A 26,514-nucleotide genomic window follows, 5' to 3' on the forward strand; every position below is an offset into this window, starting at 1 on the left:
AGTGGCTAATGTGTGTGTTTGTGTCTTAGTTTTTAACAAAAAAAAAGTTTAAAAAGTAAAACAGAATGAATAATTGTAAAAATAGGAAAAAAGCTTTCAGGTAAGGATGTAGAGAAAAAAATATTGTTGTACAGATGCACAATGTATTTATGTTTTAAGCTGTTATTACAAAAGAGTCAAAAAATTAAAAAAAATTTTAAAGTTCTTAAAGTAAAAAAGTTACAGTAAGCCAATGTTAATTTATTATTATCAAAGAAAGAAAAATTTTTTAATAAATTTAGTGTAACAAATGTACAGTGTTTATAAAGTCTATAGTAGTGTACAGTAATGTTCTAGGCCTTCACATGCACTCACCACTCACAGACTCACCCAGAGCAACTTCTTGCCTTGCATTTAGATAAAAATAAGTACACACGTTCTATTTTTTTTTTATCTAGACATTTCAGGTTGGACAATAGGTGACCAGATAAGAAGTTGGAGTGCTAATGAAAATATGTATACATTTAATGGTTATAGGTAAAAGATATCTGCTGTGTCAATAGTAAAAAGTAGCTTAATAAATTTATCACCAGCATTTTCAAAAGCAAATATTTAGACCTTCTGAAAGTATTCTAGATTGAAGTTTTAAACCCAGTATTGTGCTATGATAAAGTGGGATTTATCCCAGGAATGCAAGGATGGCTCAACATACACAAATCAATGTCATACATCACATCAATAGAACATAGGACAAAAACCATATGATCTTTTCAATAGATGCAGAAAAAGCATTTGATAAAATTCAATGTCCCTTCCCAATAAAAATACTCAAAAAATTAGTTATAGAAGGAATGTATCTCAATACAATAAAGGCTATATATGACAAACCTACAGCTAATATCAAACTGAATGGACAAAAGTTAAAGGCTTTTCCTGTAAGATCTGGAATAAGAGAAAGATGTCCACTTTTTCCCCTCATTCAACATAGTACTCGAAGTTTTAGCCAGAGCAATAAGGAAAGAGAAAGCAATAAAGGGCATCCATATTGGAAGGGAGGAAGTCAAACTATTCCTATTTGCAGATAACATGATCATATAGAGAGAGAGAAAGAGAGAAAAATCTAAGCATTCCACCAAACAAATTGCTAGAACTAATAAATGAATTCAGTAAAGGGGCAAGATACAAAATTAATATACAAAAATCAATAGTTTCTATATGCCAATAACAAAATATCTGAAAAAGAATTTAAAAAGTAATTCCATTTATAATAGCCACCAAAGAAATGAAATAACCTAGAACTAAATTTAGCCATGGAGGTGAAAGATCTCTACAATAAAACTATAACACATTGGTGAAAGAAATCGAAGATACCGATAAATGGAAAGACATCCATGTTCATATGTTGGAAGAATTAATATGATCAAAATGTTCATACTACTTAAAGCAGTTTACAGAGTCAATGTAATCTGTGTCAAAATTCCAATGACTTCCTTCAGAGAAATAGAAGAAACAATCCTAAACTTTCTATGGAACCAAAAAAGACCCCCAGAGCCAAAGCAAACTTGAATCAAATAAACAAAGCTGGAGGCATCACACTACCTCACTTCAAAATATACTATAAAAATATAGTAACTAAAACAGCATGGTACTAGCATAAAAACAAATAGACCATGGAACAGAATAAAGAGCTCAGAAATAAATCCACTCATTTATAACCAACTGTTTTTCAACAAAGGTGCCAAGAACATATACTGGGGAAAGTACAGCCTCTTTAATAAATGATGCTGACAAAACTGGATATCCACATGCAGAAGATTGAAACTGGACCCCTATCTCTCTCCATACACAAAAATCAACTCAGAATGGATTCAAGACTTAAATTTAAGACCCCAAAGTATGAACAAAGGGGGAAAAAACATGGGAAACACTACATAAAATTGGATTTGGTAGTGCTGTTTTGAACAAGACTACAAAAGTACAGACTACAAAAGCAAAAATAGACAAATGGGACTATATCAAACTAAAAACCTTCTGCAAAGCAAAGGAAACAATCAACAAAATTAAGAGATAACCTACAGAATGGGAGAAAGTATTTGTAAACTGTGCATCTGACAAGGGGCTAATATCCAGAACATATTAAAACTGAAACAACTCAACAGAAAAAAAAATGAGTTAAAATATGAGCAAAGGATCTAAACAGACATTTCTCAAAAGAAGACATACAGTTGTCCAACAAGCACATGAAAAAACGACCAGCATCACTAATCATCAGGGAAATGATATCATCTCACTTTGGTTAGAATGGCTATTATCAAGAAGACAGAAAATAATAAATGCTGGAAAGGATGAGGAGAAAATGGAACTTTCATACATTGTTGGTGGGAATGTTAAATTAAAACAGCCATTATGAAAAACAGTATGGAGGCTCCTCTAAAAACTAAAAATAGAGCTACCTTATGACCCAGCAATTCCATTACTGTGTGTATAAACAAAGGAAATGAAATAAATATATCATATAGCTGCCTGCACTCCCATGTTCATTGCATCACTGTTCACAATAGCCAAGAGATGGAATCAACCTAAATGTTCATCAGTAGATGAATGGATAAAAAATAATATTGAACATATAGCCAATAGAATACTATAGAGACCATCAAAGTAAACCAAGCACAGAAAGACAAATACTCCATGATCTCATTCATAAGTGGAATTAGAAGAAGAAAAATGGAGGAGGGGGGGGGGAGGGGGAAGAGAAGGAGGGAGAGTAGAAAAAAGAGGAGAAGGAGGAAAAGAAGGAAGAAGAGGAGGAAGAGGAGGAGGGGGAGAGGAAGGAGAGAAGGAGGAGAAGGAAAAGGAGAAGAAGAAGTTGTTCTCATAAAAGTGGAGAGTAGAATAATGGTTACTAGAGGCTGGGAAGGGAAGGGAGTGGGGGAGGGGAAGAGGTAGATTAATGGATACAAAGTTACAGATAGGAAGAATAAGTTCTGGTGTTCTAGGCTGTCTAGAGCTGATAATATTATATTGTATATTTCTAAATAGCTGAAAAGATCGTGACCATAATCACCAGAAAGAAAAAATAAATGTTTAGGTGATGGATGTTCTATCTACCCTATGTGAATCATTGTAATGTTGGCATGTGCTGAAACAACACACTGGATCCCGCAAATATGTACAATTAAAAATAATTTTAAATTTTAAAATATATCAGAAATGTTTCACAGTAAGGCACTTTATTATGAAAATACAGATCACCATAAATACATTTCTGCTACTTATGCAAACATCAAGTGTGATTTTCCTCTTCTGAAAGCTGGACACAGCAACAAATCTTATGTAATCTTTAAAGGAGACTCCTGTTTTACTCTCTGATCCTCAGATGTCCACAATCCTGCTGGCTTAAACAGGGAAGAGTAAATCAGTCAAGTAGCGTTTCACATAAAGACCATTCACAGATTTTCATAAATGCATGCTGAAGTTAGGGAGTAAAAATGTATAGCAAGATATGAATAAATACTCCCTATTTCTCATTTCCTTCTGCCAGCCATGACCATGAGTAAAGCAATGTCTACTCTTCCACACAAGGTCATTGATTAATGTGAATAACATAGAAATTTTTTCAGTTATCACTTCTCCCAAGAGAAGAAACATTATAGAAAACTTTCTGTTTTACAACCATCAAATTTTTATCCAATATTTGGAAAATATAATTTAGACGAATGCACAATGATGTATGAAAAATCATAATAAAAATTTTCTATGGAAACACATTTTAGCTTTAAAATTTTCCATAAAATGGTTGACACATTTTCTACATTTAAATGTGAATATTTCTTCACATGAAGTAATTATGATTAATCATAAAATGAAAAGTAAAGGCACAAAAAATGGATATCAATTCATGTTATCAGTTAGTCTTTATCAATAAAATTCAAGTGAAGGTAAAAATGTAGAAGTATATAATTATTGAATTTTATGTCTAATAAAATTAAAGGGGCATGAAAATACATATTGCAAACTGGTCAACTGACCAGAAAAATTCTCTAGCAAAACCTCTGTGTGTCAAATTGTAGATAAATAAAATGTTAACTTATTAAAGGCTTAAAATAGTCTTCATCTGGAAAATAAATGACTTCCGTTTAAACTTTCATTATATGAATTAGAATAGCACATCTAATTTTATTTAGAAAAATCATTGAGAAGTAACATCCACAGCCCAAATGAAAAGTAACAAGAAGAGATTTTTAAAAAGTAACTATGTGAGATCATAGATATGTTCATCTGCTTCATTATAACAACCATTTTACTTCCTATATATAAATCCCATAACTTCATGTTATAAACCTCAAATAAACACAATAACATTTATTTTAAAAAGGGAAAAGAAGAAGATGAGAAAGAGACAGCAGGATGGGCATACGCATAAAAAAGGCCACATGAGGACATAGCAAGAACAACCTTGTGCTAGCCAAGGTAAGAGGCTTCAAAAGAAACCAAACTTGCCCACACGTTGATCTTGGACTTCTTGCCTCTAGAACTATGAGAAAATAAAGTTCTGTTATTTAAGCCAAAAGAGAAAAAGAAAAGTAACAAGAAAAAACTGTAGGAAACCTAGTTAATCCTCTGTAGCCAAAGGTCAATGAATAGCAGGGTATCACTGCCGTCAGAACTAACCTATGTATATTTTCCCATTTCCACTTCAACCTTCTCTTAATTTTCTACTGAAAATATTAAATGTGTACCTTATAATGTGTTTTAAAATTTACAACAGATATACTATATTATTATATTTGTACTCAAAATATAATTAAATGTACAGTATTATGTGAAGCACATTTAATTGTCAAATGTAATTATATTATTTTCAATTTTATTAATATTAATATTCCATGGCTAGATCGACAATGTGTAATTCTTTTTTTTTTTTTTTTTTTCGTCTTTTTGTGACCGGTAAGGGTATCGCAACCCTTGGCGTGGTGTCGCCCTCGCTGCGCTCAGCCAGTGAGCGCACCGGCCATTCCTATATAGGATCCGAACCCGCGGCGCGGCGGGAGCACCGCTGCGCTCCCAAGCGCCGCACTCTCCCGAGTGCGCCACAGGGCTGGCCTGACAATGTGTAATTCTTACAAAATAATGATCCAGTCATGTCAGCTCTTTCCTTTTTTACTTTTAGATTCTTCACAGGTGTAAGCAGGATTTCAGAGTTTTCCTTTGTGACGGAATTGTATTTAAAAAGTGCAATAGCAGTGAAGAAGATAGTCAATAATTTGCAAAGAAAACCTGAAAAAAAAGGCAACAATCAGATGTCAATATATTTAGAACAAAAAAGTTTGTTGATAAACTCTCATTTTTACCAAAGAAAAGGTATGTTTAATTCATCTCTAAAGATATAAACTCCCCAATTTTAGAATATAATTAATATCACAAACTTTTATCAGGTTACTTAAAGGAGATTTTAAAATGTTTTAAAAACCTTTCATATTTCTTAGACATATAGCCCCCTAAAATACAAAGTGTATTATTACTTCATAGAATGTGTTAATTCTAAAATGTAAAAAATAAATTTTTACTTTAAAAACTTAACTACCAATTGAAACTGTCACCTGTTTGTTACTTCATGCAGTTTTACTCTTTTTAAAATATTTGATCATTTTCCAAATACAAATAGAAATATTATAAAAATTATGTAGTTTTTTTTTTCATTTTCATGTTTTAAGTTTCAGAAAGTTAATACATTGCAAGCATTACATAAAAGAACTTAAACTTTGAATACAAACCACCATGTTAAAGTCAAAAATTTTTTAGAGTAACCAGATCAATGATCTGACATAATGATTTCAAAAAGGAAAATAAAAAACGTTAATGAGTCTATGCCATTTATAATGACACAATGAAATTTCATACATTTTGAGGGAAGAATACGATTTTTTTTTAATGATAATTATTTCTGATATAGTTGTAGCGTGATAATGAGATTGTGAAAGAATAAATAACTGTGAATCATTTTCTTGGTCACATAGTTTATAAGGAAAAGTTGAGTAATTATGAAAAAAGAAACCAGTGGTGCTTCCAAGAAGAAGAAAATAGTTGCAGCAGGCAAGTTATCTCAGAACAATAGGAAGAGCCAGACAACACATTAAAGTCTTCTGCTTAAAGACTTGATAGAGCTGATGCAAAAAATAAGAAAGAGAGATTTAATATTCAAGGGAGGAGAGAACATAGTGGAGGTGATCTAATTCCTGCAATGACTTTTTCTGTGAGGTCATTTTCTATACTGGATGGAGGCAAGAAGTTTGGTAAATCAAACTAAAACATTTTTAGCCTGAAAAAGCCTCTATATTCTCATTCCTGAGCCTTTACACATAAACTGTGCCCTAACTTAGCACATAAGTACATGAGCAAACTGAAAACCTAATTTAGAAGTGTGCTTCTGATACGATAGCTGAATGTCAGCCAATTATAGGCAATCAACTGTTCTGTACCTCACTTCCTTTTTCTGTACTGTCACTTCCTTTTCTCTGTCTATAAATCTAACCAACCATGCATTTTTGGCCACAGTCCCCAGATTCTATTCTGACTCTAGGGGTTGCCCAATTTGCAAATCATTTTTTTTAAATCTTTTCTTGCTCAAATTAAAGATATACTCAATTCAAGTATTGGAAAACTTTTAAACATTTTGAAATAACATGGATATATGAATTTACCTTTTCCAACTGTTAATTTTATATCTAAATATGTTATATATGTATTTTTTTAATGGAAATGATTGTGCATAACTGTGGGGTACAGCACTGAATATCAATACCTGTGTGCAATATGTGATGTATAGTCAACATTGCACAGTATAATCATTTTTTTGTGGCCCTTTACCAATTTCTTGTTATCCTTCTCCCTCTCCTCCTCTCCTTTACCCATGTCAGGTAGCCTCAGTTCTGTTCTCTCCTTTTGAATGTTCAACATATTATAGTGATTGTTGTGTCCTTTTTAAAAATGTATTTGTTTTTGTTTTTGTTTTGTTTTAGCTCCCATTTATGAATGAGGACAAATACTATTTCTCTTCATGTTTCTGGCTTATTTCACTTAACATAATTTTCTCTGAGTTCATCATGTTGCTGCAAATGCCAGAATTTCATCCCTTTTTATGACAAAGTAATAATCCATTGTGCATATATACCATATTTTCCTTATCCAGTCTGCATGGATGAACATTTAGGTTGGTTCCAACTCTTGGCTATTGTAAACAGAGCTGTGGTAAACAAGGAAGTGCAGGTATACATTCAACATGATAGTTTCCATCCTTTGGGGTATATACCCAGCAGTGGGGATGCTAGATCTTATGGCTGTTCTATCTGTAGTTGTTTGAGGAAACTCCATAGTATTTTCCATAATGGCTTCACTAATTTACAGTCCTACCAAGAGTGTAGGAGGGTACCCCTTTCTCTGCATCCTTGTCAGCATATGTTATTCTCTGTCTTTTTGATAACAGACTAACTGGGGTGAAATGATAACTCAGTGTGATTTGGATTTGCATTTCCTTGATGCTTAGTGTCATTGACCATTTTTTTCATCTGTTGGTTGGCCATTTGTATATCTTCCTTTGAAAAATGCCTATTCATCTCCTTTGCCCATTTTTTAATCAGGTTACTTGTTTTCTTACTGTTGTTTGACTTCCTTGTATGTTCCAGATATGAGGACCTTCATATTAATAGTTTGCAAATATTTTCTCCCAATCTGTAGGGTTTTTTCACTCTGTTAATTATTTCTTTTGCTGTGCAGAAGCATTTTAGTTTCATGTAATCCCATTTGTTTATTTTTTTCTTTTGTTGCATGTGCTATAAGGGTATTATTTGTAAAGTCTTTGCCCAGTCCTATTTCCTGAAGTGTTTTCCCTATATTTTCTATAGGAAGCTTTATAGTTTCAGGTCTTCTATTTAAGTCTTTAATCCATTTTGAGTTGATTTTGGTATATGGCAAGAGGTACAGGTCTAGTTTTATTATCCTACATTTAGATGTCCAGGTTTCCCAGTACTATTTACTGAAGAGGCAGTTTTTTCCTCAATGTATTTCTTGGTGCCTTTGTCAAAGACCAGTTGGGTGTAAGTCTGGTTTCTGGGTTCTCTATTCTGTTCCATTGGTCCAAGTGTCTGTTTTTATATGTCTTGGTTACTATAGACTTGTGGTATAATTTGAAGTCAGGTAGTGTTAAGCTTCCAGCTTTATTTATTTATTTATTTATTTTTGCTTAGAATTGCTTTGGCTGTTTGGGGTCTTTTGTTGTTCCATGTGAATTTTAGGATTGCTTTTGTATTTCTGTGAAGAATGTCATTGGTATTTTGATGGAGATTGCACTGAATCTGTAGATCGCTTTGGGTAATAAGGGTATTTTCACAATGTTAATTCTTCTAATCCTAGAGCATGGAATATCTTTCCATCTTTTTTGTCCTCTTTAATTTCTTTCAGCAGTGATTGTAGTTCTCATTGTGGAGATCTTTCACTTCCTTGGCTAAATGTATTCCTAGGTTTGTTTTGTTTTGTTTTGTGACTTTTTCTTGATTTCTTTCTCTGCTAGTTTTTGTTGGAATATAAAAAAACTACTAGTTTTGGCATGTTGATTTTGTATCCTGAAACTTTACTGAAAACATCACATCTAAGGGTTTTTTGGTAGAGTCTTTAGGGTTTTTTATATATAAGATCATGTCATTTGCAAACAGGGATAGTTTGATTTTCTTTTCTAATATAGATGCCATTTCTTTCTCTTGCCTGATGGCTCTGGCTAATACTTCTAATACTTTGTTAAATGGTGAGAGTGGGCATCCTTGTCTTGTTCCTGTTCTTAAGGGAAAAGCTTTCATCCCATTCAGGATGATATTGGCAGTGGATTTTTCACATATGGCTTTAATTGTGTTGAGATACTTTCCTTCTCTACCTAATTTGCTGAGTCTGTATCATGAAAGGATGCTGAATTCTGTCAAATGCTTTTTCTGCATCTATTGAGATAATCACACAGTTTTGTCCTTGAGTTTGTTGATGTGGTATATCACATTTATTGGCTTACATATGTTGAACCATCCTTGCATCCCTGAAGTGAATCCCACTTGATCATGGTATATAATTTTTTGATATGTTGCTGCATTCTGTCTGCTAAGATTTTGTTGAGGATTTTTGCATCTATGTTCTTCAAACATATTGGCCTATAGTTTTCTTTTTTTGTTGTATTTTTGTCTGGTTTTGGTATCGGGGTGATGCTGGTCTCATAGAATGAGTTTGGGAGAATGGCCTCTGTTTCAATCTTTTTCGAATGGTTTGAAGAGAATTGGTGTTAATTTCTCTTAAAAGGTTTGGTAGAATTCAGCATAAAGCCATCTGGTCCTGGGCTTTTTCTTTGTTGAGAAACTGCTGCTTACTGCTTCAATCTTGTTGTTGCTTGTTATTGGTTTGTTCAGATTTTCTATTTCTTCTTGGTTCAGTCTTGGTAATCTGTACGTGTCCAAAAACTTTTTAATTTCTTCCATGGTTTCAAATTTATTGGCATATAGTTGTTTATAATAGTCTCTAATGATTCTTTGTATTTCTGTTGTATCATTTGTAATGTTTCTTTTTTCATTTCTAATTTTTTTTATTTGGGTCTTCTCTCTTCTTTTTTTAGTTAGCCCAGCTAATGGTTTGTCCATCTTCTATTTGTCTGTTTTGTTCATTTCTCACAAAAACAAAATTTTATTTCATTGATCTTTTGTATATCTTCGGGGGTGCCTATTTCATTTAGTTCTGCTCTAATCTTAATTCTTTCTTTCTGTCTACTAATTTTGGGATTGGATTATTCTTATTTTTCTAGTTCTTTAAGGTGTTGTATTAGGTTGTTTATTTAAAATCTTCCTATTCTTTTGATATAAGTATTTATTGCAGTAAACTTTCCTCTTAGTACTGCTTTTGTAGTATCCCACAGGTTTTGGTATGATGTGTCATCTTCATTAGCTTCGAGAAAAGCTTTGGTTTCCTGTTTAATTTCTTCTTGGACCCAAATGTCATTCAGATGCATGTTGTTTAGTTTCCATGTATTTGTATAGTTTCCAGAGTTTCACTTGTTATTGATTTCTAGATTTAATCTGTTGTTGTCTGAAAGGATACTTGAAATGATTTAAATTTTTTCAAATTTGTTGAGACTTTATTTGTGACTTAACATGTGGTCTGTCTTGGAGGACGTTCCATGTGCTTATGAGAAGAATGTATATTCTGTAGGTGTTCAGTGAAATTTCTGTAGATATGTGCCAAGTCCAATTGGTTTAAAGTGTAGTTTAAATCCTGTGTTTCTGTTTATTTGTTGCCAAGATGACCTGTTCAATGCTGAGAGAGGGGTGTTCAGGTTCCCGACTATTATTTGTATTAGGATCTATCTCTTTCTTTTGGTTTAACAATGTTTGCTTTATATATCTGAGTGCTCTGGTGTTGGGTGCATATATATTTATGATCATCATGTCTTTTCATTGGATAGATCATTCTAAACGTTTGTCTAAATTACCCCAATATCCACTAAATACATAACATTGATCCAAATCAACATCCTTACCATGATCTATATAATAAACAGTGCAATGCACCTGATTTTGAAAAACAAAATTGGCATCTAAAAGGATGTAAACTCAATGTTAAGCATGGACTCATACAGGGCCTGCATGGCCACCTAGTCCTTCCTGAGTCTTTAAAGCTTCCATTGTTATAAACTCTGCATTAAACAACTCATTATGGAGCAGACAAAATGATCCAAATTATGAAAAATATGTTGGTGAGGTGACTGTTGCAAAATTGCTAAAATGGTTTAAAAACAATGTTTGGTTTGTCAAATTCATAATTCTGGGATGCCAAAAAACAAAACAACAACAAAAAAAAAACTTCAAGTGGTGCATTTCCACAACCTAATGGGCCATTTGAACACTTACAGATGGACTTCATTCAGGTGCCACCCTCAGTGGGGTTTCAGGATGTTCTTGCAATAGTTTGTATGTTTTCTGGTTGGGTAGAAGCTTTCCCATACAGAAAATTCAATGCTGTGACAGTAGCTAAGATTATTAGAAAATGTGTTTCCTTTATCAGGTATGCCTGGAAAAATCTCCAGTAATATAGAAAAACATTCCAGTGATAGGGAAACTCATTTTATTGGGCAAATTATAAAGCAGTTAAATAAGGTGTTACAAACACAATGGCACTACATTGTCCTTATCACCCTCAGTCTTCTGGAAAGGTTGAAAGAATAAATGGCATCTTAAAACTAAAATTGGCAGAGTTAACTGAATCAATTGGGTTGCTTTGGGCAAAGATACTGCCATTGGCTTTACTGGCAATCAGATCCAGTCCACTAGAAAACATAAGTTGACCCCTTATGATGTAGTTACTGGAATACCTATGTTCCTAATAATAGAACCTCATGACCTCCTCTTCTAATTCTGATATGACTAAATACTGCAAGGCTTTACTGCATTCTGCCAAAGTGTATTTTCACCAGGTGAGGGAAGCTTTTCATGATCCACCAGCTGAGGACAATCACACTTTTCATGGTCTTCTGGAATGTCATCAGAAAAAGATTGCCCTTGAACCTCATTGGAAGGTACCATACCAAGCTCTTCTCACCACCCACACTGACGTGAAGCTTCAGGGCCTTGAATATTGGATCCATGTCTCACAACTAAAATGGCCCCTCCAGACTCTTTGAACTGTGAACTTGTTGGAGACTTTAAGGTAAAGCTGACCAGAGAAATTTCTTCCCCAAAGCAGATAGTGTCATAGAAGTAAGACAGTTTTCTCAAGAACGCAGATCAAGATGTCTCTGTCGTCTGTGTAAGCCTTATGCTTTTTTCTTTTCTCTTATTTCTTTTTGTCCTAATCCTTTCCTTTTCCCCACAGAAAAATACATGGGATCATAATCAGTGGATGGCTTTAGCTCAAGCTTATGCTTTAGCACAAAACCACAGCAATTGTGGGTTTTGTGGATTGATACCAAAAAATCAGGAAACAATTCCACTGACACCAGAGCCTCTCCATGTTCCCAATGAGAGTCATCTTGAAACTGCAAAGGAAAAGTGGAAAGCTACCTTTGATATTCTAAATATTGCTGCTACTTGCTTTCCTGCACTCACTAGAAACAAAATTCTAACTTTTCCAATTAATAATCTGGTTATTACAAAATATAGAAAACCTGTCCAAGTGATGCCTGTGAAAGGTATATTGTGCTTTCAGGCACCATGCACTCAAGATCTGGGAATTATCTATGTGGGTACAAGTAATTATTTATTTAATGTCACCAGATTAAATCCAGTAGGGTCCCTTTTTTCCAAATGTGGTTATACACCCTTACTGCATGCTATAAAGAAATCACAAAAAAGTAAATTTCCTACTGGATGCTATTATGGAGCTGTGCATATTTATGGGTGAACAGATTTATCTGACCCTTGCTCTAGTGCTCTAATGCTCCAATGAGAGTAGGTGGCCTTCCTTTCTAGCTCCCAAGGGCCTATATTTGGTCTGCACAGAATCTGCTTATTCCATTCTGCCTCCTCACTGGTTTGGATCTTGCTTGGCTAGCTCTTTCCTGCCTTTCCAATAGCATTCCCTGAAAGTTTTCAAAATAGATCCTATCATCAGAGGTCAAAACATTCAATAAATGAAATTAGCACCAACCTTGAAATAGATAACAGTATGCTAGTCTCTCCTGAGGAAAGACTCCAGTAGTGTCCCTGATGGCTCACTCTTGGTGGTAGCTGGGTACCAGTTGTAGGAATTTGAACTTAATCCATAAGTTGGGGGGAAAAACTTGGACTTTGTAGACCTCTCTGGGTTTTGGTTGGGCAGAAGCCACTCTTTAAAAGGTGGATGAAAACATAAGTATTCAACAAAAACACCTAATGGGACATCATGCAGCTTTAGAACTCCTTTTTGCTCAAGAAGGGGGATTATATTTGGTATTGAAGAAAACTGAGTATTGTACCTATCTCTCCTCTGATTTGGTTATCACAGAAAGCTTAATTTAAAAGGTGGCTGATACTGCTGTTTTTTTAGACTCTGCCACCAAATACATTAAGGGAATTTCTCAAGAGAAAGGAATACATGAGGTGTTCACAGGAGCAACTAAACAGTTGGTTTGCAGGCATCCTAATAGTGGATAACAAGCTTGGGTTTTCCAAGGTTTTCTAATCTTTATATTTTTTCTAGTTGGTCTCCAGGTTATTATGAGTTGTGTTACTAGCCTAAAACCAAAAATGAACGCTTCTTTAAATCAAGCCACTTCACAGAGAACTATGGTCCTTAATTGCTGCCATACCCCAAACAAGGACTATAACCAAATAGACTGAAATACACTTGAATTTTCTATATTGCCTGAAGCTTAACTTGTCTGTTTTGGTTTGGTTCATTTCATAAGAACTGCTGTTTTAAGACTACACTTTGGACTTTTGATAGTCATCATAGTATCCTTGGTGTGCTGTATTCTCTCAAGTCTTAAATGTTTTGTGCACAGCCATCCATCACACATTGAATGGTCTCACTTTGACTAGATCAGCAATAACATGAGAATTGGTCAACTGGTGTGATGTTGAAACTACTGAACTCCATACTGAGACCAAAGAAGACTGGTAAACTCTATACTGAGAGTATAGACAGAAACAAAAATTTTACCTTTTGAAAGGGGCATTTCACTTCTTCTGTTAGTCTAACTACATGGAGGGTAAGTCAATTTAATTTTCAACTGAACTGGTGGAGACTTGTGAATTCCACACTGAGACCAAAAAAGTCATTTGTGATCATGACAGAGAGTGGCATCAATGTATAATGTTTTGGTCAATCTTTAAAAATGAGAGGCTGATCAAAATAGGAGAATTGTTAAATCAAACTAAAAATTTTTGGCTTGAGAAAGCCTCCACATTCTCATTCTTGAGCTCTTATATCTGAACTGCAATGTAACGTACCACATAAGCACATGGACAAATTAAAAGCCTAACTTAGAAGTGCGTTTCTGTGATGATAGCTGAATCTCAGCCAATTGCAGGCAGTCAACTGTGTGTCCCTCACTTCCTTTTTTTGTACTGTCACTTCCTTTTTTCTGTCTATACATCTAACTGACCATTTTTGGCCATAGTCCCTCTGAATCTATTCTGATTCTAGAAGCTGCCCAATTTATGAATCATTTCTTCCTCAAATCAAACTTTGTTAAATTCAATTTGCTTGAATTTATTCTTTTAACAGGCTGAGAATCTGACTTTTACTTTGTAGAAGCTGCTGCTGAAGAATAAAGCTTTCTTTGGCTTAACAGGGCTGGAGTGACAAAATTGAAGAGAGCTAAGGCTTCAAACAAATAGTAAGTAATCTGCTGAATATCAAAAGCAGGGAAAGGGCACTCAAATACATGTAGCTCAATTATAAAGCACAGGCAGATCTACAAAATTTTGCCACTGTTTAAATCTAAAGCTCTGCTGATGAGAAACCCTGATCACCCATCACTCACTCCTCAAAATTTTGGAACCAGTAATGAACTGAATCAAGCTAAACATACAAACTATATGTGAACCAGTTCAATCAAAAATTAAATTGACTTACCCTCCATTTGGTTAAACTAACAGAAGAAGTGAAATGCCCCTTTCTAAAGGTAAATTTTTGTTTCATTCTATACTGTTCTTTTAATACAAAAGTCCTGGAATGCAATCAAATATTGCAAGACATATTAAAAGGCAAGTAAATTAAATTTCTAATCAAAAGTGGAAGCAGTCAATAAAAGTATACTCAGGGAGAACCTAGATGTTGGAATCAACCGGCAAGAACTTTAAAATAAATATAATAAAAATGTAAATGCATCTAGTATAAAAGGCAGACAATGTGCATAAAGAAATGAGAAAGTTTCAGTTTAAAATGGAAAAATGAACCATGTAGAAACTACAAAAATAAACCAGGTAGAAATGTTAGAAATAAAGAATATAATACCAAAAATAAATAATTCATTATATATGTTTAACAACAAACTGGACAGATAAGAGAAAACAACCACTGACCTTGAAGACAGGTCAATTGACAATATTCAAAGAGACTAAAAGAAGGAAAAAGAACAGAACATCCAAGATACGTGAAATAATATCAAGTGGTGACACATATATTTAAGTGGATTCCCAGAAGGAAAGAGGAGAAAAAGTTAAATAAAACCAACATCTTAAATGGTGATGTCCAAGTACTTTCCAAAAATGCTGACATTAACCCATAGATCTAAGAAGCTCAGCATATCCCAAAGAGGAAAATAAGGGAAGATATATAAAAACCATATTTAGGCGCATCATAGTCAATCTAGTCAAACAGTCAAACATAATCAAAGACAAAAATAAAATCTTGAAAAAAGTCAGATTAATAAAACAATTGCATATAGGAAAGCAATGTTACAAATGACAGCTGACTTCTCACCAGAAACAATGGAGACCAGAAAATGATGTAATATCTTTAAAGTTCTGAAAGTTAAAAAGAAATTAGTCATTTTAGGATTCTATATCAAGCAAAAATACATTCTCAGTAAGCAAAAGGTGAAAAAACTTATCTCCTGCATAAAAAAAGTTATTCAGGTATCTATACCAGATAAAAGCCCAGATCTGCAGAAATGGGCACATCTTTGGATGAATCTAAAAGAATGCACACACACACACATACCATATTGATAAATACATGGCATAATTTAAGAAAGAGAATATTAATGGAGGAAAATGGAAATTAAATAGTGATTAAAATAACAATAAAAGACATAAAAATCCTAAATGTATCTGATGTGTACCAAACAATGGGGCTTCAAAATACCTGAAGAAAAAAAGTGAAAAGTTTAAAGTAGAAATGGAAGCATATACAGCAGAGTTGCAAATTTTAGCATCTCTGAAGTCAACAATACAACACAAATACAAAAAATATTAGTTATAATGTAGAAGATCTGAATAATCATACAAATTGATCTCATTGACATTTATAAAAGATGACACCAAATAACAGCAAAATATACACGTGTTATGTGCACATGGACAATTCGCCAAAATAAAGCATCTGGTAGGTCATAAGAAAAGTCTCAGAGTTTCAGCTTCTGTGACCCACTAATTTTCCTTCTAGGGATTTACCTAAGTGGGAAAAAAAATATGTCTATAAAAACATTTGTATAAGAATGTGCACAGCAGCCTTAGTTATAACAACCAAACACTGTAAACAACCCAAATGTCCATTAGTAAGAGAAGTGATAAATAAACTGCCATATATTCACAAAATGAAATGGTACTCAGCAATTTTTTAAAAAAACACAAACAGCTTCTATACAAGGAACATAAATGAATCTCATAAAAGCATAACATTAATCAAGACTGAAATTAAAAAAAAGAATACACAAAAAAGAGAACATGAATTTATACAACAAGCAAAACTAAAATATTTTAATAAAAGTCTGAAAGGAGATTATCTGGGGAGGAGGGAAATGGACAGGAAAAGGGCACAGGGGATATTTCTAAATCTTGTTTTGGGTGCTGTTCTACAGATGTACTCAATTATCAAAAGCCATCAAACTGAAATCCCAAGATCTATATAAATTATATTAATTGACCCTCTATTTTCTTTTAAAAGTACAGTTCGATGCATTTTTAACAAAATAAACACCACCTGGATCAAGAACAAAATGTTGTCAGCACCTGACAGTGATGGAGTAACTGGGAAAAACACGTTGACTTTCCTCTACACTCACAACATAACAATTAATACACAGAAGACAGACTTCTGTGACCAAATGTGTGGGGATTTCTCCCCACTGGCAAACAAGCCAACAATTCTTCAGCAGACACCAGCTGGGTGTGCTCCAATTTAACTCTGATGCTATCTACCTGGAGATAGTGTCAGATCCCACAGGGTGAGGGCTCAGTCCCCAAGACTGCCCAACACTTCAGATGCCAGTCATAAGTCCAGGCTTCTGGAACTTTTAACCAACCAGTTATAAACTGGGGTTCCTTTAACCCCCTCCTTGGGTTTGATTAGTTTGTGTAAGGAAAATTGAAATATAAACGGTCAGGATTCCTCAGATGTTTGGAATGTTGCCAAGCATGACCTAGCCTGTTTAATGTAAATATGCACACGTGCGCCTGGGTGTCCCTTGGTAATCGTCTGATGTAATTGCACATGTGCACTCAGGTGTTCTTTGGTTATCTGACTTGCAAAGTGTAAAGGACAAATGGTTCTGATCCACAGTGACCCCTGCCTGTAGGATGCCCCAGAGGGGCCACAGGGAAGCCACTACTGCTGCTAGAGGCTGTGGCTGCAAGCTGTTGCTGCCAGTGCCCCCAGGAGACCACCACCACTGCTGCTGGAGGCTGCTGTAGCTGCTGCTATTGCTGAGGAAGCTGAGGACTGAGCTCACATTGGAATGTACCTGTCAACTCTGTCAATGGCTCCCAGGATCTTTCCCAATTACTTAGCTCGCAACCTGCCTGTGAGGGGTCTGTGACCCAGCCTGGCACATGAGGGGTCTGTAACCCAGTCTATACAATGGGTTTGAAGGGTGTGAGCCCTAGCCCAACAGTTTGCTAGAGCAGCTCCCAGAACTCAGGGGAACACATACTTACATTTACAAGTATATAATAAAGGATATTACAAAGGATACAGATAAAGAGATGCATAGGGCGAGGTATGGGGAAAGGGTGTGCAGCTTTCATGCCCTCCCTGGGTGTGCCACCCTCTAGGAACCTCCAGTGTTCAGCTATCCAGAAGCTCTCCAAGCCCAGGCCACAGGTTTTTATGGAGGCTTCATCAAATAGGCATAATTGATTAAATCACTGTCCACTGGTGATCAACTGAATCTTCAGCTTCTCTCTCCTTCTTGGAGGTCAGGGATGGGACTAAAAGTCCCACCTTGGTCTTTTCTGTGACCAGCCCCCATCTTGAAGCTACCTAGAGGTTGCCAGCCATCATTAGCCTATGAAAAGATTCTTATCACTTTGGAGATTCTAAGGAGTTTAGGACTTGTACAGCAGGAGATGGAGATGAAAACCAAATGCATATTGTCACAACATATCATAGCACCCTAAATGCTCTCTTCATAATTCTTCAAGGTTACTAACCTGTAAGAGTTCATTTTGTTTGCTTTTAAATATATGTATATAAAAGGTCAAAATTATGTAAGTGAAATCATCCAGTACCTACACACTTCTTTGTATCCAGTTTCTGTCACTTAACATTACATTTGTGTGATTCACCCGTATTTTATGTACTTGTGTACTTTTCATTTTCATTGCTGTATAGTATTCCATTCTTGAGTTAGCCAAAATTTATTATACATTTTGTTGTTAATCGACTATTTGGTTATTCACTTTTGTGAAGAATTCCTTCAAGTCTTTTATCCACTTTTCTGTTATTGATCCTTTGCTTATTGATTTGCGGGAGTTTTGTATACATTCTGGACATTAGTCCTTTTTCACCTTTTTTAGCTTTTTCCCTGTCTTTCACACTGTGGTTATCTTGTCTCTTAATTATTTCTTTCCATGATCAGAATTTATTAATTTTAATGTAGTCTGATTTATTTTTCTTGTATAGCTAGTGCTTCATGTGTCGTATTTGTCCGGTCTTTTCCTACTCCAAGGTCATGAAACTACTTCTGTTTTCCTCAAAAAGCTTTGTTTTATTTTTCATAGTAATGTATCTAGAATTTATTTTTGTATATGAGGCAAAGTAGGGGATCAAAATACATTTCTCTTAGATATACATATATAAAATGACCAATTACCTTTTGTTTAAAAGACCATCTTTTTCACCATTGCCTTGTTTCATCATAAATCAATTGAGTGTTCATGTATGGATCTGTTTCTGGATTCTCTATTCTGTTCCATTGGTAAATGAGATGATACTTGCACCAATACCACACTTTATTAATTATAAAGGTTTTATAATAGGTTTTGCTATCTGGTAGCATATGGGTATATACCTCAATTTTGTTTTTTCTTCAATATTCTCTTGATAAGTCTTGCCCTTTGGCTTTCTATATGAATTTTAGTTACTTTGTTGATTTCAAAAATATCTTCTATAATTTTGTTTCTAATCACATTGATGCTATAGATTAATTTAAGAGAAGTGGCATTTATTAATCTTCCTATATGTAAACACAACACGTTTTCATTTATTTAGATTTTATTTCATTTCTCTCAACTTAATTTTGTAGTTGCAAGTAGAGATTTTGTACATCTTTCAATGTATTTTTCTCGGTACTTAATTTTTTTGGTGATATTGTATTTATTATATTGAATTTTGTTGCAGCTTGTATTTACAGTTGATTTTTGTGTATCAATTATATATTAATATTAAGCAACTTTGCTTAATTTACTTATTAATTCTAATATATTGTATTTCTTGATATGGGTGGTAATTACAGTTGTGTTTAAGTTATAAAAATGTATTAAGCTATACATTTATAATATTTGCTCTTTTCTGTGTTTGTGTGTGTGTGTGTATACATATATGAACATATATGCATAAACATATATATAATATTTCAATAAAAATCTACCAAAAATCCAAACCTGATGAAGTGGTAAACATGGTGAGCTAAAATAGGAAGTGTATGCAAAGGACTTACTAATCATTACTCTACTGCAAATGAGCTAGAGCTGATGGAATCCTTTATTTGGGGTAAATGCACTTGATGAGCCATCTGATAAAAATGTAATATTTAACAAAGAAAGAATCAGCCCACACACACCCAAAAAGAAAGAATCAGAAGGATTTTCTTGCCAGCCATCAAAAAGAATTCATTAACTAATATTACAAAATTTTTACTAATTTTTGAATGTAAAACTTTAGAGAATCCAATTAATGCAACAGCCTTCTTTCCCAGGGGGAAAAGTTAAATATGCAAATGTATGAACAAAATTTTATATTTCAGATATGTGGAAGTTTATTATGTGCTCCTAGAATTCATGGATCCATATTGAATAAACCTTGCTCTAGAGTAGCGCTGTGCATAGAACATTGTTCAGCAACAGTGGCAGTTCTACATCTGCAGTGTCAACTAGTCAACTGTGACCACTAAGGATGTAAAATTTGGTTACTGTGGCTGATGACCTAATTTTTTAAAATTGAATTTAATTTTAATTAATTTAAATTTACCCACAAATAGTAAATGTCTACCATACTGCAGCTCTAGAGACTCTAAAATAGCTATCATCAAAGTTTACTATAGTTAAAATTACCTAAGCACTTTATTTAAAATACACATGCCAATCACAAAACCCTGGAATTCTTTTTCCTCCCAACTTTATTAAAGTATAATTTATAAATAAGTTTAAAATGATATTAATTTATAATATTATGTCTATATATTGTGCAATGATTAAATCAAGGTGATTAATATATCCATCACATAACTTAACTATTTTTTTGCAGTGACACCATTTACAATCTATTCCTAGCAATGTTTATATATACAATGCATTAAGTATAGTTACCATGCTATATAAAAGATGTCCAGAACTTATTTCTCCTGTCTAACTGTGTCTTCTTTTTATTCCTCTGAATAAAAATTTCAAATTAAATGTCTTCAAGCTCACTGAGTCTTTCTTCTTCTTGAGTCTGCTATTGAAGTTTGCTATAAAATTTTTCAGTTCTGTTATTGTGTTCTTTAGTTCCAGAGTTTTTGTTTGGTTCTTTTTTATGGTGTTTATCTCTTTTCTGAATTTATCATTTTGTTTGTGCATTATTTTCCCGATTCTGCTTCACTGACTACTGGTGTACTCTTGTAACTCACTGAGCTTCTTTATGATGAATTCTGTGTCAGGCATTTCATAAATCTCCATTTCTTTTTGTCAGTTACTGGTGTTTTATTTTGTTTCTTTAGTAGTGTCATGTTTTCTTGATTATTTGTGATCTTTGTGACCATGCATTGGTGTCTGTGCTTCTGAAGAAGATGCAGTTATTTCACTCTTTACAGAATGGATTTGTCAAGGATAACCCTTCCCCAGTCAGTTGGTCTACAGATTCTGGGGAATTTATTTGGCAGGCTCCATGAATGAGCTTGCTGCTGGAGTCCTTGGGTAAGCTGGTCTGGCGCCTGGGAGCAAATGGGCTGATCCAACACCTGGGTCCACAGAAGCTGGCCTGGAACCTGGGTCTGTGGGGTCAGGCTTGAAGCCTGAGTTCACTGGGGTAGAACTGAATTCTGGGTTCACCTTGGCTGGACTGATGCCAGGATCCACTGGGGTGGACATGTTGACTGGGCTTATGAGGGCGGGCCCAAACCCCCAATCTGTGGGGGCCAGTCTGGGGCCTAGGTTCATTGGAATTGATCTGGTCCTAGGGAAGGCCTTAAGCATGAGTCCATGGGGCAATCCTGGATCCTCCAAGTGTGGGGCAGTCCTGAAGCTTGCATCAGCAAAGACTGGAACAAAACTGGGGTCTACTGGGGTGGGGCTGGACCTTGGGTTAACTGGATCCTGGTGCTGGGGGGACCACCCTGGAGTCTGGGACTACAGGGGCCAGACAGATTCTGGGTGGGCCTGAGCCTGTATCTTCAAGGACTTGCCTGTAGGTTGAGTCTGCAATTGCCATCCTGGACTGTAGGGCTGTGAAGGCCAGCCTAGAGCTGGGTTTCCCTGACATGGGCCTGGTTTAAAGTCCAGAGAAAAGGCAGGTGCTCTTATTTATAGTGTCCATTCCTCTGCATGAAGGGTATCTTGCAGAGGGTATCTCTCTGCTCTGTGCTTGGGGGACAGGGGGTGGTGATGGGGATGATGTGAAACCATACTTCCTATCCTCTACAATGTGTTTTCTCACTTTTGTGCTACACCCAGTGCTATATTCTCTCACCTTATTTCCTCAGCCTTTGTGAAGGTATTTTCCTATGTATATGGGTGGTCAAATTGATGTTTCTGTGAGAGGTGATACTGGAAAATCCTATTCTTCATCTTTATGACATCCTTCAGTCCCTGGAATTCTAACTCAGGGCCTCAGAATTTATATTTTTAATAAGAATTCCAAGTGATTCTGATTCATATAACCCATAAAAATACATTTTAAATTATACTAGTCTATGATAAATTGCAGTTTCCCGTCTTTGCTCTTTTTTTCTGACCGTAATTCTCTATGTCCTTTTAGTAGTTCCTTAGTGGGACCTCTAGTAGTCCATCAGCTTTTTCGGTTATGTGCTGTGTTTGAAAACTGCTATGTTACAATTATATATTTTAAAAAATTAAAAGTTTCAGCAATGTTTTAAGATTTCCTTAAGAACAATGTCTAATTTTGTTGAATTATGTCTGAGAAATTAATTTTGACTTTTTAAATGTCATTTTGACTTTTTGAATTTTTTTTGCATTAGTTTAGTGTTCGGTGTAGGTTAAGCTTGCTGAATAATTGACTTTAGAATTAGAAGGCATTGCTCTATACTACTTATCAAGCAGATGTTTGTTACTGTTAAATATTAGAATCTTATTATGTGGTTCTTTAAATTTTTGAACCCACTCAGTAAAATCACAAAGCTTATAAACACTTTTTAAAATAGCACACAAAAAGTATTCGTACAATAAAATTATTGAATGTTTATGCTGATTATGACATCAGAAATTAGGTTACCAGAAATGGAGGGTGGGGAGAATAATGAGAAGCTATTGCTTAACGAGTACAGAGTTCATGTTTAGGATGATGAAAAAGTTTTGGAAATAGATATTGATTATAGTTACCCAACATTGTGAATATAATTAATTCCACACAATTGTATGTTTTAAAATGCTTAAAATGAAAATTCTTATATTATATATGTTTTACCACAGTAAAAAATAAAAAGGACTTCAGAAATTCCATAGTACAATATCCTCACTTAACAGATGAATAAATTAAGATCCAAGAAGGTCCAGTAAATTTTCCAAACACAGACATATTTAGACTTTCCCAACACTTTGACCAGAGCTTATACCACCACAGCATCTCAATTCCCTCTCTCTCTTGTTTATTCAACAAATACTGAATGTTTGCTATTCCTAAGCACTGATGTATCATTGAACTAAAGATAAAAATTTACGTTTAAGTGAGAGAAGGGTATCTTGATTCTCTTTAGTCATACAATTTTTTTTTCAAATTTATACAGTTTCTTACTGTGGAGATAGAAAGGGTCACAAGGTCAAGTAATTTGGTTGTATTTGTATAGAGGCAAAATTACTTACTAAATTGAAATTCTGCTAAATATCACCCTTTATTTAGGAATAACATAGAACAATTGTGTATTTAATGCTGTAACTTAGATGCTTACATAAATTCTATAGCACTTTAGCTTCTAAGATATTTTCTACATAATCATATGAGCCTCTTTTAATCATCAAAGTATCTATTTGCTCACGGTTTATTATTACTCTACCTTACTGTAAACAACTACAAGTTTTTAAAATAATTTTGCTTTTCTACATTTCTTCAATAGATATCACTTACATAATCCTATCAGTATGTAGGCCATTATTGTCTTGTTATAGATCCAACAATGTCCTTTGTGTCCACATTCTTCAGTGTCCCGAAAGGTACAAGAAGTTTCTCCTGCTTTTTTAAAAATGTATGGTCCAGGAATACTCCCTATGAAAAATGCATTGATTGTAAATTCTCCATGAAAACACTATAGGTCAATATCATAATTATTTTCCCCTAAAATTAAACACAATGCGTGTGTGTGTGTGTGTGTGTGTGTGTGTGTGTGTGTGTTGTGTGTGTGTTTATATATATTATATATATTAAATATATATATTATATATATACACATTATATATAACATATACACATACATATGAGGGGTTTCAAAAGTTCATGAAAAAATTCATTTTACCTTTTTATTTCATTTTTCTACAAACTTTTTGAAGTACCCTCATATGTGCGTGTGTGTGTCTAATGAATCATCACTCTAAACGTACCATATACTTATAAATAGGATTAACCACCAGGAATAAAGTTAGTTTTCAAAAACTCTTTATCCCTGTAGCTATAAAAAATTAATAGATTTTCATCTTTTTAGAATATGGTACATATCACTATTTAGATAACATCTCAAAATCTTTGTTGACTTTTGCATGAAAAATTTTAGGAGAAAGTATTTAAAACAGAGAACCAAATAATAATTTGGTGAACTTGATGTGTCTTCGAAAATCTCTAATTGTGAAATTTTCAATGACTGAAAAATGAGTTTGCAATGTATATCTGTTATTTATCAAGATACTGAGAAAAACAGCTGAAAATGCAAATACTTTGGTGTGTTTATAGTAGCCCCAAATTCAGATAACTTCAGATCCAGAGGAATAGCTGTGCTCCTGAGGGAAACCTCTACTTTCTCTCAGAGATAACATCTCCTCAGCAACAATGTTACTTTCAGCTAAAAACAAATTAACAGTCACACACACAGCATCAACCCAAAGACACCAGAATCAGGTTCTCAGAACTAAAATCTCTAATAATTGATCACCTTCCTTAAGAAAATATCAGGGCCCTCTTGCCTCATAACTCGTGATTGCTGCCAACAACAATTACCTAGATCTCCCCGTCTCAGTGAGTAACAGCACTCTCTTCACAGTTGCTCAAGGTGAAAAACCTAGGCCTACTATTCCTTTTACTCCCCACCATCTTTTTCCAAATCTTTTATAAATCTTTGTAAGACTGACTCAAAACATATCTTGGATATGTTGATTTCTCTCTATCCCCACCACAACTCCCAGAATCCAATTTAATATAACTCTTAAACTTCACCAAAAGTCTCCCTTTTATTTTCCTCCACATTTATCTCCTGTAAATATTTCTCCCAGCAGCAGCAGAATTATCTTTTAAAAGTGAATCAAATAACATCTATCCTCTGTTAAAAATTCTCTGGTGGCAAATCCTTGCAATATCTAGAGACAGTTCATATCTACAGTATTATTGTATGCTACCCTCTCCCATTCAAATGTACATCAGCCTCACTGGATTTTTTCTGATGCAGGAAACTGCACTTGCTGTTTCCCATGCTATCTCTTCCACTGCAAATCTCTCCTTATCTAGGAGATCATTGTCCAACACAAAGATATGTTCTAATATTTCCCAGTTAAAAAAGCTATTTTTAATCGCATGTGTAGATCAAGCTGTGGAATGATTTCTCTGATCCCCATTAGACTCATACTTAGATTTTTCTACATTCTTTTAGGACATGCCTTCCAGTTTTCAATCCAATTTAATTTTTTCTTACCCCACCAATATTTTTAATTAACTTCTTAAATCAGGGGTCCTAATACAGTCATAATGTTGATTTAAAATCTATTTTTTGCTACCTAAAAAAGCTAAAGGAAAGAGTGTATTACCTTCAGCAAAACCAATTTGTTCTTTGGAGCACATAAATTTTTAAAGACATCAGACTTAGTGTCTTTGTTTAATGTTTAAATGCACTAGTCTAGGTTAGTGACTTCTCAAACACACAAGCAATGTGAAGTATAGTTGCTGTAATTATACAAGAGTTTCGAATCAGATTACCACGACACTTGTATGAGATGAAGAATATACATCAGATTTAAGATCGTTTCTTCTGATCAAATATAATATAATGCATACATATTTTGTATGACAGTTATGGTGAGCTTTAGGTTAGGTATACTCTCTTTACATTAAATGTCTCCTAAATTCTGCAAGGCAGCTTCACCATTCACTTGCTTTGTGTTATTTTACCATTATTATTTATAATATATATGTAGACACATACACATATCAAAAAAAAGGAATAATTTCAAGTAATAAAAGATTGCCAGAAATTCGTACCAAATATTCTCAAAATCACAAAGGCTACACCGTAGGCCAGAGAATGTAGTTTGTCAGGTGTAATCCTGAAAGCAAATAACAACAATATCACCAATATATTATTACTAACTGTAGAGAATGTATACTAGATTCAAGGTTAATTTATTTTTCTTGTACATCAGTTATACTAAGAGTCTTTAGTGAGTTGACAGAATTCAGTCTGGCCTACTGAAGGCCTGCAACTTTCTCCATATCCTGCTCCTTACCAACCAATTCCAAAGCTTCTTGCTCTTCACAAAGAGAAAGAATTTTATGGCCCACATCCTCTGTCCAGCCTTCTTTTTCTTTCCTAAAAAACTTAGCACTAGCTTCCATATTTGTTTTTCTTCATTCTGTTGTGCGCACTCATTATTTTAGATTTCTTTTTGCTCCTGTGAGATCAGCTCTCCACCTTTTTCTACCTTGCTCTCTGCCCTGGGAGGCTGACCTAAATGGACTACATCAATAGGCTTTCTTGCCTTCTGGCTTCTGATTGGTTCTACCAGTGGGCATTCTGAGTGAGGGAGGAAAGTGAAGTCAAGGTCTTCATTCCCAGACTCTCTCCCTGCAGTCATCTCAGGCTGATTGGGTCCCCCTAGGCAAAGCAGTGCACTCTACAGGCCTCTCTCACACTCCTTGTTTCCCTTTGAGCCTCAGGTGGTTTGAGCCTCAGGTGGTAACATATGAGAGGTACTGCACTATACTTTGGGAGTCCTTACACTCTGCCCATATTTTATTTTATTTATT

At 34.5% G+C, this 26,514-nt stretch overlaps 1 protein-coding gene across 1 annotated transcript in view; it reads right to left on the minus strand.

The window, feature by feature from the left end:
• SLCO6A1 (solute carrier organic anion transporter family member 6A1) overlaps nucleotides 1–26,514 on the minus strand; it is a 174,697-nt gene that overhangs the window by 47,539 nt on the left and 100,644 nt on the right. Inside the window, exons 11-12 of the mRNA XM_063087614.1 lie at nucleotides 25,750–25,814; nucleotides 23,419–23,556 (exon numbers count right to left, since the gene is read on the minus strand). Coding sequence (XP_062943684.1) covers nucleotides 23,419–23,556; nucleotides 25,750–25,814 — 203 coding nt within the window. The remainder of the gene's footprint in view (nucleotides 1–23,418; nucleotides 23,557–25,749; nucleotides 25,815–26,514) is intronic.

This window comes from Cynocephalus volans, chromosome 2 (assembly GCF_027409185.1).
Source record: "Cynocephalus volans isolate mCynVol1 chromosome 2, mCynVol1.pri, whole genome shotgun sequence".
Classification (NCBI taxonomy): Eukaryota; Metazoa; Chordata; class Mammalia; order Dermoptera; family Cynocephalidae; genus Cynocephalus; species Cynocephalus volans.